Source organism: Sprattus sprattus (genome assembly GCF_963457725.1).
Source record: "Sprattus sprattus genome assembly, chromosome: 6".
NCBI lineage: Eukaryota > Metazoa > Chordata > Actinopteri > Clupeiformes > Clupeidae > Sprattus > Sprattus sprattus.
In genome coordinates, this window is record NC_137925.1 from 438,611 (window position 1) to 454,965 (window position 16,355).

At 46.5% G+C, this 16,355-nt stretch overlaps 2 protein-coding genes across 2 annotated transcripts in view; both read left to right on the forward strand.

Annotated features, from left to right (window-relative positions):
* Positions 1-6,551, forward strand: part of fhdc2 (FH2 domain containing 2) — a gene marked incomplete at both ends in the record, with an annotated part of 14,958 nt that extends 8,407 nt beyond the window's left edge. The window contains 5 exons of the mRNA XM_080840254.1: positions 516-623; positions 917-987; positions 2,253-2,367; positions 3,817-3,981; positions 4,620-6,551. Coding sequence (XP_080696380.1) covers positions 516-623; positions 917-987; positions 2,253-2,367; positions 3,817-3,981; positions 4,620-6,551 — 2,391 coding nt within the window. The remainder of the gene's footprint in view (positions 1-515; positions 624-916; positions 988-2,252; positions 2,368-3,816; positions 3,982-4,619) is intronic.
* Positions 6,552-10,895: 4,344 nt separating this feature from the next.
* LOC308367260 (rho-related GTP-binding protein RhoG-like) lies at positions 10,896-13,497 on the forward strand (the record flags this gene model as incomplete). Its single annotated transcript, XM_080841124.1, has 2 exons — positions 10,896-10,989; positions 12,849-13,497. Exon 2 carries the CDS (start codon positions 12,922-12,924, stop codon positions 13,495-13,497), a length of 576 nt encoding a protein of 191 aa, XP_080697250.1. The 5' UTR covers positions 10,896-10,989; positions 12,849-12,921.
* Between the last annotated feature and the right edge of the window lie 2,858 nt (positions 13,498-16,355).

The window sequence follows — 16,355 nt, forward strand, 5'->3', positions numbered from 1 at the left end:
GCCTGTTGAGTTTTGTGCACTAGTAACCTGCTTTGTGATTGGGCCTGTTGAGTTTTGTGCACTAGTAACCTGCTTTGTGATTGGGCCTGTTGAGTTTTGTGCACTAGTAACCTGCTTTGTGATTGGGCCTGTTGAGTTTTGTGCACTAGTAACCTGCTTTGTGATTGGGCCTGTTGAGTTTTGTGCACTAGTAAGGATCTTGGTTATCCTGCAAGGTGAATAATGTAAGGCTGCAGGCAAAAGGCATGTTGGGAGGTATAAAATATGACTTAAAAATGTGAAAATGTGACTTAAAGTTTATTTATTAGGTTGTGTCTGAGCACTGGGAATCACACTTGAAAGCACACAAATGTACAACATTGAATCAATACCTAATTTTCAATACCTAAATAAAACAGTGTAAAACCAAGCAAAAAACACTCCCATATTAGGGCCTTGTAGAGCGCACACACCAAGTGACTCTCTCGGGTGTGTGTCAGCGTGGGTTCTGAGCTCTTCTCTCATTGGCCATTCAGGGCGGCTATGCCGGTAACGCTGCTGGATTCCGCATCGCTTCGCTGCTGAAGCTGGCCGACACCAAAGCCAACAAGCCAGGCATGAACCTGCTCCACTTCGTTGCCATGGTGAGCCTTACTGGCAGACTTACCCACATCCATCTCTTATTGCATAACATTGTGGGCGTTTTTAAGAAGCTGGATGAAAAAGATTAAAAAAAGTTGTTTAAAACGGTCACATTCAGTCAGCTGAGATTTTCAGAACATTTTAATGGCTTGTTATGTAACATTAGTAAAGCATTGGGTTATATATTAATGCTAAAGACCACTGATTGTTGTTTTTTTTGCCCTGGTTATCAAGATGTACATCGGATAATGCAAACTCACAATCGAGATAAAAAAGTTTTCTCCTCTTTCCACAGGAAGCTGTGAAGAAGGATGAGGGCTTACTGTCCTTCCCCAACCGCCTCTCTCTCTTGGGCCCTGCCTCAAGGTGCGCCCCCCCCCCCCCCCCCCGCCCACCTCACCAACACAGCCACATCTTATTTCAGTTACCGCCAGGTTGTTTACTCAAAGGAAGTCCGCTTATGATAGCGATCTCTTTCAAAGAGGGCCAAAGATGGTTTGTAAAGCACAAAGAACCACGCTGAAACACATGAAAGACACCGCTAGGCTGTTCCAGACATGAACTTAGCGGAGGATCGATAAGGTAGCCGATGGCAAACATATAGACATATTGTCTTACCTAGGGATCCTCTTATCATGAGCCTGGGAAACAGAGGAGCACATTTACAGGTTTTGGATGACCGTTGAGTGTTTATCCTCCTAATGCTGGCTAATGTCTGTGTTGAAGTAGTAGGTTATACGAGTCATATGTGTTTGAGTGTTTATCCTCCTAATGCTGGCTAATGTCTGTGTTGAAGTAGTAGGTTATACGAGTCATATGTGTTTGAGTGTTTATCCTACTAATGCTGGCTAATGTCTGTGTTGAAGTAGTAGGTTATACGAGTCATATGTGTTTGAGTGTTTATCCTCCTAATGCTGGCTAATGTCTGTGTTGAAGTAGTAGGTTATACGAGTCATATGTGTTTGAGTGTTTATCCTACTAATGCTGGCTAATGTCTGTGTTGAAGTAGTAGGTTATACGAGTCATATGTGTTTGAGTGTTTATCCTCCTAATGCTGGCTAATGTCTGTGTTGAAGTAGTAGGTTATACGAGTCATATGTGTTTGAGTGTTTATCCTCCTAATGCTGGCTAATGTCTGTGTTGAAGTAGTAGGTTATACGAGTCATATGTGTTTGAGTGTTTATCCTACTAATGCTGGCTAATGTCTGTGTTGAAGTAGTAGGTTATACGAGTCATATGTGTTTGAGTGTTTATCCTCCTAATGCTGGCTAATGTCTGTGTTGAAGTAGTAGGTTATACGAGTCATATGTGTTTGAGTGTTTATCCTACTAATGCTGGCTAATGTCTGTGTTGAAGTAGTAGGTTATACGAGTCATATGTGTTTGAGTGTGTCTTGTGTTGGCCCTTATGTGAAACTCGTATGTATTTGTGTCTATTTGTGTCTATATGTGTGTGCAAGTGTGTGCAAGTGTGTATGACTGACTACTGTGCATATGTGTATGTTTGTGTCTGTATATGTGGATGTCATCTCCTTTGTACGTCGCTTCGGATAAAAGTGTCTGCTAAATGACTAAATGTATGTTCGTATGTACAGATGACTGATATGTGTGTGTGTGTGTGTGTTTCTGCAGGTTGTCCGAAGAGTCTGTGCTGGAAGACCTCTCTCGACTCCAAAGCAGGGTGGCATCTCTCTCACACAGCGCCCAGAATGAGCCTGAAATCCAGCAACAGATGCAATTCCTGGAGGTGTGTGTGTGTGTGTGTGTGTGTGTGTGTGTGTGTGTGTGTGTGTGTGTGTGTGTGTGTGTGTGTGTGTGTGTGTGTGTGTGTGTGTGTGTGTGTGTGTGTGTGTGTGAGAGAGATCCCACACATCACTTACAATTCATACTGCCCATAAAATATCTAGCGTAGATAAGTAGTGGTTGTGGTCAGAGAGGTCATACCATAGTGGATACACTCCATTCACCCGACAGCTTTACTTCAAGCTTTACAGCTTGACCACCTGCTTGTAAATAGATTAATGCCCCGTCCACACGATAGCGCTTTCGTCAGAAGTTTTGCCTTGCGTCCACACAACAGAGTTTTTCACACATACTTTTGAAAACAGGTTCCAGAGTGGAGACTTTTATAAATACAACCCTTACGTCGACGTTTGTGGACAGGCAAAATCTAAAGTTTTACAAAATGATGACACAGCCCCAACTTTATCCAATGACATTTAATTTTACGTGACGCTTCCCTCCAAAACCTTCACCACGTCTTCAGTGGCAGTGAAGAGATTTTTTTTTTTTTATTGTTAGATCAGACAATTCTTTTCTTTTTCTATGATCGGCCAAAACCTTTCTGAATTAGTTTGATATAAAGTAACCCTAAATAAAACCTCAAGCAGAGTAAGTTCACTTCATGCGCCCAAACCACATTATAATGAAATATGATTTACAGGATTTACCTTGTCTTTTATTGGCATTGCTTTCATAATAGTCTTGTTTTGTCATAGGCCATTACCTGCAGCAAAGGTTTTGTAAGAAATGTGATTTGCAAATGAGCTAGCTAGCTAGCAACAGCGTTTTCACAGTTTTTTTGCGTTTCTGTGTGGTCATGTCCTTAACATGCTCATTATGGATGTCAAACTTGTCTCGAAACGCAAAGGAAAAACTATGTTTTTAAAACATGCCATTGTAGTGTGGGCGGGGCCTAAGTGGTCATTTGAACTGGCTTTCCATTAGTGAGTGGAAAAGCCACTATCTCAGGATAACTTAATCAGGCTGTTATGGTGTGTGTGTGTGTGTGTGTGTGTGTGTGTGTGTGTGTGTGTGTGTGTGTGTGTGTGTGTGTGTGTGTGTGTGTGTGTGTGTGTGTGTGTGTGTGTGTGTGTGTGTGTGTGTGTGTGTGTGTGTGTGTGTGTGTGTGTGTGTGTTAATCAGGCTGTTATGGTGTCACAGTGAAATATGGAGGTGAAGAGCCTCAGTTCATTAGCAGTATAAATACTAAACTAGAGTGGAAGATCTGTGTGTGTGTCTGTGTGTCTGTGTCTGTGTGTGTGTGTGTGTGTGTGTGTGTGTGTGTCTATATACATACAGTACAATGTGCTGGTTCTTAAATAAGACGTGTATGTTCAGTGAATCAGTTCAGTAAATCAAAGTGTGTGTGTGTGTGTGTGTGTGTGTGTGTGTGTGTGCATGCGTGTGTGTTCAGGTGGCGGAGGTGCGTCTGCAGGAGGTGGAGGAGGAGGTGCAGGCCCTGCATCTGAGCAGCCAGGCGCTGGTGGACTTCTTCTGTGAGGACGAGACCTCCTTCAAACTGGAGGAGGCCTGCCGCATCTTCCACTGCTTCTGCCACCGCTTCCAAAGAGCTGTGCGAGTAAGTGTCTGTATTTATCTGTGTGTTTGTGTGTGTGTGTTTGTGTTTATCTGTGTTTGTGTTTATCTGTGTTTGTGTCTGTGTTTATCTGTGTGTTTGTGTTTGTGTTTATCTGTGTTTGTGTTTATCTGTGTTTGTGTTTATCTGTGTTTGTGTTTGTGTTTATCTGTGTGTGTGTTTGTGTTTATCTGTGTTTGTGTGTGTGTTTGTGTTTATCTGTGTGTGTGTTTGTGTTTATCTGTGTTTGTGTGTGTGTTTGTGTTTATCTGTGTTTGTGTTTGTGTGTGTGTTTGTGTTTATCTGTGTGTGTGTGTGTGTGTTTGTGTTTATCTGTGTTTGTGTTTGTGTTTGTGTGTGTGTTTGTGTTTATCTGTGTTTGTGTTTGTGTTTATCTGTGTGTGTGTGTGTGTGTTTGTGTTTATCTGTGTTTGTGTTTGTGTGTGTGTTTGTGTTTATCTGTGTGTGTGTTTGTGTTTATCTGTGTTTGTGTTTATCTGTGTTTGTGTTTATCTGTGTGTGTGTTTGTGTTTATCTGTGTGTGTGTTTGTGTTTATCTGTGTTTGTGCGTGCGCGCGTGCGTGCGGGCATCATGGGACATTCTTGTAATGTGTCTCCGTCTCCCTCTTTTCCTGTCGTAGGAGAACGGTGAGCGTGAGCAGGCAGAACAGAGGCGCGTGGAGAGGGAGCGCGAGAGTTCGGAACGTCGGCGTTCCCTGGCGCTGTGTTCTTCTCCGGTCCTCTCCGGGGGCGAGAGCACAGACGACCTGGAGCGAACGCTGGAGCGCGGCCTGAGTCGCAGCAGGAGCAGGCGCAGCCTTCGCAGCTCCTCGGACGTGCGCAGAATCTGGGAGGACGTGTTCGCGGCGGACGCACTCGGAAAGGAAGTGCAGGACTCCACATGGACCGTCTCGAACACCCTTCACAGGTTCGAGGGGAGCGTGGCCAATCCGCACACGGAGAGCGTCATGACGACCCAGCAAACAGGAAATGCTAATACCACAGCTATGCAACAAATGCTGTCCGCATCTCTTCCAGTGACTTCGCACTCAACACTGCACACAGACAGCATGGCAAACCGACCAACGTTAACACACTGTCGTGATGGAACAACTCACACACAACACACATTAAACACCCATTCCGTGGTCAGCCAGCACACACTGAACCCTGACGCTCAGAGTATGCTACACACAGATATCACTCACTTTCAGCAGGGACAGGCCACTGATGTTCAGTACGCTGTTAGCAACATGGCCGCCACATGCATGAAGACCTCTAGCAGTCCAAGCACACTAAGAGGGCCTGTGAGCTCTTCAGAAAACCCTTTGGTGAACATGTCTCCCAGTCCTTTGGGAAAGTCAGCTGACCTCTCAGGAATTGCTGGGCCTAGTCCTAGTAACAGCCCCGCCCTTCTGGGAGTCTTAGCCTGTGCCCAAGCGAAGAGGCCAGTCCAAGAAACATCCGGAAGCTTATCGCCAGTCGACATGGTGGTTCCGGATGGCGTTCCAAACAAGCCGACCAGTAAGATGACCGCAGCGAGACCGAACAGTATCCGACTGCCCGTTCGCACCCCTGAGAGAGACCCCCCTCCAAAGGTGCCCTCCGAGGTCGCGGCTGTCGCCCCTTCCTGCCTCAATGAGCCTTGCCCCGCTACCCGACCCTCTCGGGGGTCCAGCCTGCCCTCTACGCCCTCCTCTCGCCCCAGGCCAGCGCTGGCGGAGGAGGCCGAGCGCACGTACCCGCGTGTGGGCGAGACCCTGGAGTGCCACATGCTGGTGCGCGGGCTCCGTTCGTACGAGAGCCTGGCCAACGCCACACACTCACCAACCACCCCGCTGCCACGCCCGGCACCTGGCCACTGCTCCAAGTGGAGGAAGGAGAGAGAGGCGGTGGAGAGGGACGGGACGCTCTCTCCGTCTTCATCCTCCTCCTCCTCAGTCATCCACGCAAAAGATGATCCACACGGCGGCAAGATGGCGGCCCGTGGGCCAAAGAGGGGGCTGTATGCGTTGCGTTCCATACCTCCTAACAGCTCGGCCACCACGAGAGTTCGCTCCAAACCTGCGCCAGCTCCTTCCGACTCCCCTGCTGCTGCGCCCTCCCGCCTCGCTCCTCCCCGCACCTCCTCCCTGCGCTCCTCTGCCATCACGCGCCCCACCACCTCCCCCGCCCAGCTGCGCCGCATCAGCAGCGCCAAGGAGACCACCAGCGGCCAGCTGGTCCGGCGCGTGGCAGAGAGGGTGTCTGAGAGAGGGGCTCCGGTAGGCGAGAGGGAGAAGGCAGCGGCCGCCAGTCACGAACCGTTTGTCCGCGGCTCCCCCTTGCGGGTCTCCAAACGGGTGGCACCGCCGCATAGCGAGGCCACGGTGGCACCGCAGACACGTGGCGGAGCTCACAGCCCTTCGTCGTCCTCCAGCACGCCCAAGAACATCCGCACCGCCGTCATCTCCGCCGCACGAGCCAAGACCACCAAAACTGAGACGTCCGCACCCAAGACCCCGCCGCCCACAGGCACACGGATCCCCGGGCCCAAGATGGCCCGTGCCGCCTCTAAGGCCACATGGAGGTGAAGATGCAAGTAGCTTTTCAAGACAGTTACACAATCAGACAAACCTGCACATGCAAATGTATCATGTGTGTGTTCAGGTGAATTAGGGATTATGGACATGCACGTCCAATGTGTTCATTTTGTTTCCGTGACAATAAGAGCGCATTCAGACTCTACTTCACTCGTCTTTCAGCTGACCTTCAGCTGACCTTCTCAACTCTACTCTCTCTGGATTTATCAGTTTTTGTGTTTATCTTTTGGACACTTTGGGATGATCAGTTGTCTGTCTTCTCCCTCTCGATGGGACATCACATCACTTTTTGGGGACATAGTTTTGATATCCTAGCTTTTGATCTTCGTCTACATAGTCTGTTAAAACTGAAGAGAGCTGTCATCGTAAGTTCTACCTCCTTAACACTGTGGCCTTTTCGTAGGAGATTTCAGAAGGGCTTCTCCTGAGAGGAGCAAGCTGCTTCGACATGCCAGTTTACTTTGGCGGAATCAACTTCCATATATACTGTCGTTTTTCCAAACATGTTCTCTGGTCATCAGTTATACAGGTTCATCATGAAAGACAGTGTTTTCATTTTCATCAAGTGATGTGTGTATGTCATTCTGAGTTGCCTTCTGTCTTCTCTATGTTTTTTGACCTTGTGCGTGCGTGTGTGTGTGTATATTTGTGAACTTGATCAAAGTGAGCCATTGCACATCAGCAGCTAGGTACAAAAAAAAAAAGACAACCTGTATTATCTAGAAGAGATGTGGTGGGTTTTGTCAATGTGATTCCTAGTGTGTCGGCCTTTTTTTTCCAAAGCAGCTTAATCTATGGGAGAGTTTTTCTTGTGGCCTGGTACAGCTGGATGCCAGTGGCCAGCTGGTACTCCGGGGGTCACTGTGGGTCGCTCAGGTGACCCTCCTTTGTTGCACTTTACAAACTAAAGACAGAAGGGTGTTGGGGACGAATCGATGAATTTCTTTAAGATAATCTGCTGTATGTTTGTAGTGTTTTTGTCAAAGAAGAAAACTATCATACTTGTCCTCATAAAAATGTGGATTCCTATTGTAATATTTGTATTCCTTTGTAAATAAGAGCAAATAAAATAAAGATGACTGTTGACAGTTTGTCCAATGGTCTGATTATCTTATTCTTATCTTATACCTACGTCCCAGTGGCAGCTTCCTGTACTGCATTTTTTGTTGATGATCAAGACACAATCCTGAAAGGTAATGTACTGTGGTATCGGGCAGTTTTGTACATAGAGTTCATTGTAAAGTCTCGTTTGTGTTATATCCTTGTGCCTCCCTGTGAAATAAAACTGTGCATCATCATCAAACACTGACACTAAGCCAATAATTCTATAGTCTAAGTTTTTTTTTAGCAACCTCTTTAATGTAAACTGCCACCCCCATATCTCTCTTTCACTCCACAAGCACAGACCTGCACAACAGGCTGGAGTGTTTGTTCATCTCGAGCGGAGTGGCAAATGATGTTGGCTGGCTGAGACTCCCCCCCCCCCCCCCCCCCCCCACCTTCAAACGCTGTCCTCTCCACTGGCCTTCTGTCCTTTGCCCTTCAACACCAGTCACTCTCTCTCCCTTCTCCCCCCTCACTCTCTCTCCCTTCTCCCCGCTCACTCTCTCTCCCTTCTCCCCTCTCACTCTCTCTTCCTCCCTCTCTTTCGATTCTCCTCTTCTCTCTGTGTCCCCCCCACTACTTGTCAGAGTCACCCGCGGCTTGTAAACGTTGCTATGGAGATGCTCTAGGAAACCCATAGAATCTCCCCCTCCACCCCTGGAATAATAGAGGGAGAGGTTGTGTGTGTGTGTGTATAGGGTCACAGTGGGAAAAGGGCCTTTATGGGACAGAGTGACGCCAGTGCTCTTGGGAAAGGCAATAAACTGGTGGCCTTTTTGTGACCAAGTGTGTCTGTCACTGCATGTGTGTCTGCGCAGACGCCTTTGTGACATCACGCTTTTTCAGGGCACAAATGGGTATCTGTTGAGAACCCTCTCTTAATTTCGCCCCTCTGGCAAATCTAAACCTCACAGTCCTGGTTACCTTGCATGTTGTCAGCCTGCAGGGTACTACAGGGTACTACAGGTTACACATTTAGTCACATTTATTAATGATCTTCTAAGCAAAGTGTCTACACTACTGTGAAAGCTGCTATATGGTTTTGTCGCTTTTTATGTGCGTGCATAAACTATATAATTGACTTTTTGTAGAGTTACAATGGGCTATATGGCCTACTGTTCCTTCTAGCACATGCAGCCCCTCGCTAACACTGACAGGATGTTTGACTGACACCATGCCCTGTATGTGAAGAATGAATGATGTCACACAGGAAGCAAGAGAAACTTCTGAGCATCAGTCTTACCAGAATGTTCCTACTGAGGGTGGCTTTACACGACAACGCTCCCGGGTGAAACCGACAAAATATTTTATCAGATGTGCCTTTTGTTTAGACGGTGACAGCGTTTTTGGGGCTTAAAAACGCAAAAAAATGAACCCACCCTCCAGAGTGGAAATCTTAAAAACGCTCCACCGTCGCGTTCCCGTCTAAAGGGTTGAAAACGCAAAAGTGTGCTCTGAGCTGCTCACGCTGGCTATCCTCGCATACGCGTTGACATCATATCCATGTGCATACAGCCAAACAACAACAAACATGTCGGATTATTTCCATCAGTCGGAGATTCAAGCTGCTTTGATATCTATCCAGGAGTCATTTCAGCAAATAAGCCGAGTAATCACAGATAAAACAGAACAGAGAAGGCGCATTAATTACACTAGGTCTCGAAGCTTGTCTGTTCTATCCCTTGTAGCCTACGTCGCTTTGGCCAAAGGCGTCTGCTAAATGACTAAATGTAAATGTACACGAACACTGCAAATGTAAGTGAATGAATAAATAAATAAGCACCCAATCGCGTTAAAATAGCCATAGTGGAATAGAATGGACACATATACATCCTGCAGTAGGTAGGCCTACCTCCACGTCTGCACCGTTAAGTTCAATTTCACACACTTTTGCGTCACCGTCTGCATGCAGATTTCCACCCAAAGACTCTCGTCTAAACGCGAAATAAAAAGTGGGAACGCAACGCCACTTTTGCGGTTTGCGTTCAGATCGTTGTCGTGTAAAGCTAGCCTGAGTTCAGAGGAGGGCCCTGTCACTTTCTGCGGTACATGTAAGCATATATAAGCACAGTATACAACCTTGGGAGTACATTCATTCTCTGAGCACCCTCATCTTGCAATGCTGGAATGCTAACCCAACACTAATTTGATGTTCTCAAGCATCTCACTCACTTCACTAAGTTAAAAGGCATCCAGTGCAACATTATATAAACATTCAATGAAAAATAAACATTCAATTTCTAGTCTTTTTTACACGTAGTTAGTTTCAATAACTCCATACCATTACATATTGACATTCAAGGAGCAAGATGAGACGTCGTTGTGTGGTGAGAACTGATAGAAAATCGTAAACAACAACAATCGCCGGTGGGGAGAGGCCATTTTTCCATTGACTGGAATCCTGCTTTATTTATTGGTGGCACCAATAAATAAAGAAAATGGCGGCGGTTGTTGTTGTTATCGATTTTCTATGCCTCGAAAGTTGCACTGGGTGCCTTTAATTGAAGCTGAATTGAACTAAGCTGAGACAAGGGAACTTCTCCAAAAGAGTTAATTACACTTCTCCCAGTAGGCCAGGTGTTGCCTGAGCTTCACAGGTCACCTGGGACTCTGTGTAATCAGTACTGCAGGGGACAGGTCTGTTATTTTCGCTCCTGGTCATAAGGTCATGTGTTGGGTTCCAGTTTTATTACAGACTGAGTCTAGATTGAGTGTTTATGTGAACATTGTTTACAAGTTGTGTAACGAAAAAAAAAAAAAAAAAGGGGAGTATACACATGAAGTTCATTATCTCTATCACAGGTTGTCGAATAATTGTCTTGGAAACGTAGGCCTATAGGCAACACATATGTGTACGACAAAAACTATTTAGAATGAGGATTTGCATTGTATTGTTTTCTCTTAATGGCTTTACTGCCATCTAGTGGTTACAGATAACTTTCACAGAAGGAATCTCATTGTGTGAACTGAAGTGTATATGAATCATGACATGAATGTGTTTCAACTACGCAGTTTTTGTCTTTAAACAGTAAAAGCATAGAAAGGAAAAAAAGGTTAGTGAAAAGACAGAGCAAGAAACGAAAAGAAAGGGTGACAGAAAAAAATAGACATTCTTTATTAACACATTATTTCGTTAGAATACGGATATGAGGTATATTTTGAAGAGGGCAGCTCCCCGGATGCATTCGTCAGTGTCTGGAGTTTCCAACCGAAGTTCAGTGAGAGGGAAAGCGCGACTCTTGTGGGGCGGTGAGTCATAAGTCAAACTTCTATGAAGTAGCATAACTTTTTAATGTCGCTGAAAGTTTCTTCTAGCTGTCCGTAGGTAAGCTATGAATACAAATCTTTTTTTTATGTATTGTTATGGGACTGTCGGAAAGTTGAAAAGTAGCTTACTTGGCTAACATTAGCGTGGTTACGTTTCTTGTGTTAACTACGCCTTGTTATATATCGTTATCGTTAGCTTACATTTTGAAGTTGATCCTGCTTAATGTCGAAAGCTATCTAGCGATAACAATCTAATTCGTTTGGTATGATAGCGATCTCGTTTCAAGTCGTTTCATGTTGATTATCTGAAGTCGGCAAATAACTTGTCACAAAATCACCCTGTTAAAGTAATGGGGTGAAACGTTAGTCTACTTCATAGTGGTTTAAACCATAGACATGTATACGTATACATGTCTATGGTTTAAACCCTTCCGTTAGCTAAGGTTGCTATTCTATCTTAGCTATCGATAGATATCTTCCTGGAAAATCAATGTATAGCGTCCTAGCAGACAATCAAAACTCAGAAGCCTAATGCTATTATGCCGAACCCCAGGATGTTGACATTGATACCCGGAAATATTTAGCTGGAGTCATAGTATTTTCTTGGCAGTTTTGCACGTTAAATTATGAAGGGTATGCCAGTTTCTCCCTCACTTGAAGTTGGTTGACTAAAAGCAAAATGTTACCTAGGGAAAAACATCAATTTGTTATAACGTTAGCGAATACTCTAGAAAAAAATTAAGAAGTGTAAAGTAACTTTTGGTAGCACCTTGAGAAATATACATGATTTGCCTGTATGTTTTATCGTTGAAACCAGTGCTGCTTAGCTAACCTGTCTTCTTGTACAGGCTGAACCTCTCACGTCGTTCAGATTGCCATTTGTATACTGTACATACAACCAACTGTACATATTTATTATATACTTTACATACAATCCTTATACACACTCCCCTTTCACGCTCTGTCCACTCCACCTTTGTGTATAACATGATATTTTATATCTATTCTGTGTCAATAACACTGTAGGCCTACATTCTGTAAGATATAGCATCACTTTATGTTGTCTTACTTACTTACACCTGCAGTTATCTGTAAATAATAGGCTTACTTTTCGTTTGCACTTCTGGTTAGAATGGAACTGCATTGCATTGGCTTTGCACCTGTACCTTGCACAATGACAATATAATTGAGTCTTATCTATTCTTATCTTACATCAGGCAATGTAAGAGAAGGGAGAGGTTTGACCTACTAGTAACAAGTTACATTAACTAGGCTAACTCTGGTCATTGTGTCAAGCAGGGTAAGAGTGGTCTGAACCAACACTGTACAGTACAGTGGAAAAACCAAACTCTGCTGAGTCTTGTGTTTGTGTTTTCAGAGGTTGTCCCATCACTAAATCACTCACTAAATGTTACTTAACTGTGTGTAAACATTGACAGATCATGTTCTACAGGAAGGTTAATTTGGTAAATAGTAAGCAGGTTCTTGTGCCCTGGATGACACCTTGTTTAAAGGCCAATGTGCAAATACTACCTGTGTCAAAAGACAACCTTCAAAACATTAATGAATTTAATCATAACCTTACCACTCTGTCGTTCCTCACATTCTCGCTGTCGCAATATTTACCCTCACTCTTTCATTCCATTGTGTGTGTGTTTACATTCTGACCCTCTCTCTCTCTCTCTCTCTCTCTCTCTCTCTCTCTCCCTCTCTCCCTCTCACCCTCTCTCTCTCTCTCTCTCTCTCTCTCCCTCTCTCCCTCTCACCCTCTCTCTCTCTCTCTCTCTCCCTCTCACCCTCTCTCTCTCTCTCTCTCTCACTCTCTCTCTCTCTCTTACTCTCACCCTCACTTATTCTTTCTCTCACTTCCTATTTGCCTATCTCTGTTTTTCTCCGTCTCCCTTTCTCTCTCTCCAGCAGGTGTCTGAACCGTGAGTGCGGAGCGAGAGAGCGAGAGAGCGAGTGCGGAGCGAGAGAAGCAGAGAGCAGGATGCAGACGATAAAGTGTGTGGTGGTGGGTGACGGCGCCGTGGGGAAGACGTGCCTGCTGATCTCCTACACCACCAACGCCTTCCCGGAGGAGTACATCCCCACCGTGTTCGACAACTACAGCGCCCAGATGAGCGTGGACGGCCGCACGGTCAGCCTCAACCTGTGGGACACGGCGGGCCAGGAGGAGTACGACCGGCTCCGCACGCTCTCCTACCCGCAGACCAACGTCTTCGTCATCTGCTTCTCCATCGGCAGCCCGTCGTCGCACGCCAACGTGCGGCACAAGTGGCACCCGGAGGTGTCCCACCACTGCCCCAGCGTGCCCGTGCTGCTCGTGGGCACCAAGAAGGATCTGCGCCACGACGCCGACACCCTGGCCAGGCTGAAGGAGCAGGGCATGGCGCCCACCACGCACCAGCAAGGCAGCGCCCTGGCCAAGCAGATCGGCGCCGTCAAGTACCTGGAGTGCTCGGCGCTCAAGCAGGAGGGCGTGCGGGAGGTGTTCGCCGAGGGCGTGAGGGCGGTCATCTACCCCAATGTCAAGAAGAACAGCAAGAAGTGCGTGCTGCTATAGTTACGGCGTGAGGAAAAGAAGGTGCTGGAAAGGGGGGGCTGGACTGTGGTGAGAAGGGGGGGGTATGAGGAGAAGACCTGGGGACCGTTGGGTTTTTTTTGGATGAGAAAATGGATGCCAGATCCCTTGTCTCTTGGATGGCTGATGTGGAACGGCATTACCAGCCCTGTGCTCCTCAATCCTGATTCCTGAAGACGTCATTCAGAAAGCCCTGACTCAACCACCCCCCCCCCCCATGCCCACTTCCCCCCCGGATCCTTCCTCGTTTCTCACTTTTCCCCCTATCTTGCTGCACAGGACTTTCTCTCTCCCTCTCTCTCTTCTTTGTTGTGCTCATCAGTCCATGTGTACCTCCCTGCTTGCCCTCTCAGCTGCCTCGTTATTCCTACCACTTGTTTTTCTTTGTAACTTCCGAAAAAACTTCCCAGCTGGTCCTCGAGCGCCTGTGGCTCTTTTAGCTCGTCCGGGCGGTCTGGGCGGGTGTAAGCCCCCTTTCTCCACACTTGTGCCTTGACTCATTAGCTCCAATCATGCCTTAGCTGGAGATGAGAGAGCTGCAGGGACCACAACTGGCCTGGTGAGTGGTGGAGTCCCAGTGCCGCCCGACCAGCGAGGGACTGTCGGACTGTGTTGGGTCCAGTCTTTAGTCTTAAATGAGGACTTGTGCCGCTTGTGCCTTAGGACGGTCACTGACCTAGTCATTGGCTCAGATCAGTACAGCCAGGATTTAGTGCCAGTGTAGTCTTTTCTGACTTCAAGAATGTGCCTGCATCACTTTGTTCTTCTATCTATTTGACTGTGCCTTGTCCTTTGCTTTTCTGAATCAAACCTGATCCAGTCTGTTCTTCCACCAGAGGAACTGCCTTCAGGACTGCCTTTGTGCCTCTTGAAAACCGGCAGCCTCAGTGTGCGAATCATCATAAGGAAAAATGTAATTGCTTATCTCAATGTTGTTGTTGTTATCCCTGTGCCATTACCCAGGAATGAGCCATATACCAAAAAGACTGTAGTCTTGCTCACCAGCTTGGCCCACCCTGACGGCAGTAGCCCATCAGTTTCCCCCGTGATGCTGCTCTCCTGTCCTGTCCTGTGTTTCTCATCAAGGGCACCTCCGTGTCCCACTGTCATATTGGCTAAGGGCAGGCTATCATGAATGCCAGGGAATGCCTGTTCGGATCACGTCAAGCATTTTTGTATTGTTTTGTAATCAGGCTCAGAAGATAAGTGACGATAAGCCAAAGTTTGTTTTTAAGTGATTTTTAGTTTTTTTTGTTTAGAGTTTTACTTTTACGTTTGTGTTAAACTGCTTAGCACTTGGGTCTTGTGATATTTAAAAAAAAAAAGGGCTGGCTAGCTAAGTGTCTGACTCACGAAATCACCTGACAAATCACCTCACACTCAGCCTGGTGCAAGCGAGAGGCTCAGAACATACTAGCATACTAGCTAACGACATTCCAGTGCACATGTGCCTTTGGGGCATCCATGCAGATGCCTGTTGGAAATTCCAAAAAAGGTTTTTGTGACTCTTAGTGCTTTTAAAAAAACATTGAATATCTATTTTATTCAAATCTGGAGGGAATCTAATTGCAGACATAAAATGACAAGTGTGTGTGGTTAGATTGCCTTGGATATGACTTTCAGATGGTTTATCCTGAGTATCTCAAACGGACACTTTTGAACTGCTCCAGAGGCCGAGGAGATTGGTCACTGTCACTGAGACTGAAATAGTTTGACAGAATCTTGAGTTTGGTGCAGTCCAGTGTGTGCCTTGTGTGTGTGTGTGTGTGTGTGTGTGTGTGTGTGTGTGTGTGTGCCTCATGGAGCGTTTAGAGAACCATATCCTGTTAGCCCGCACAGGGATGTGAGGGAAACAGTTAAAGTGTGTGTGTGTGTGTGTGTGTGTGTGTGTGTGTGTGTGTGTGTGTGTGTGTGTGTGTGTGTGTGTGTGGGGGGGGGGCATTTGTGCCATTGTGATGTGTGTCTGTGTGTGTCTAATTAAAGGCAGTGTGTGTGTGTGTGTGTGTGTGTGTGAGTGAGACAACAGCAGCTTGTGTGGCAGAAGCAGTCTGTCTCTGCAGATAATATAGAATTGCACCACTCACCTAAGGACCCCAGCAGCAACAGCGACAGCACATAGCGGTGTGTGTGTGTGTGTGTGTGTGTGTGTGTGTGTGTGTGTGTGTGTGTGTGTGTGTGTGTGTGTGTGTGTGTGTGTGTGTGTGTGTGTGTGTGTGTGTGTGTGTGTGTGTGTGTGTGTGTGTGTGTGTGTGTGTGTGTGTGTGTGTGTGTGTGTGTCCGTCCTCTGCAGATTGTCCTCGTCTGATGCCTCATTGTTGGCGGGTTGCCTTTGGCTGACACAACAGCAGCCCATCAGATAGTGCACGCACACGCTCCCTGCAGTGCAGATCACAAAGACGATAAATGTTAGCTGGCTTCGTGAAGTGCCTTCTCTTCCTCCCCCTCCTCTTCTTCCTCCCCTCTTCTTCCTCCCCCTCCTCTTCCTCCCCCTCCTCTTCCTCCCCTCTTCTTCCTCCCCCTCTTCTTCCTCCCCCTCCTCTTCCTCCCCCTCTTCTTCCTCCCCCCCTCTACATTCCCCCGTCCTCCATCCTTCGGCATTCCCACTGACAGCCACAGCTTTGGCACACGTCAGACATAACGGACTTAAGACACTCACTTTTTTTTTTTTAGGAAAATACATTTTGTGATAAATATTTGCCATTTCTCAGCATATGTGCATGAAGTGGTACGTTTCCACTGGTAGAATTGGACGCATTATTTCGTTATTGCATATTGAGCGAGAGAGTGGGGAGGTTGTGTCTGACGCTGTCTTCATCCTGACAGAAGTTGGTTTCCTCCTT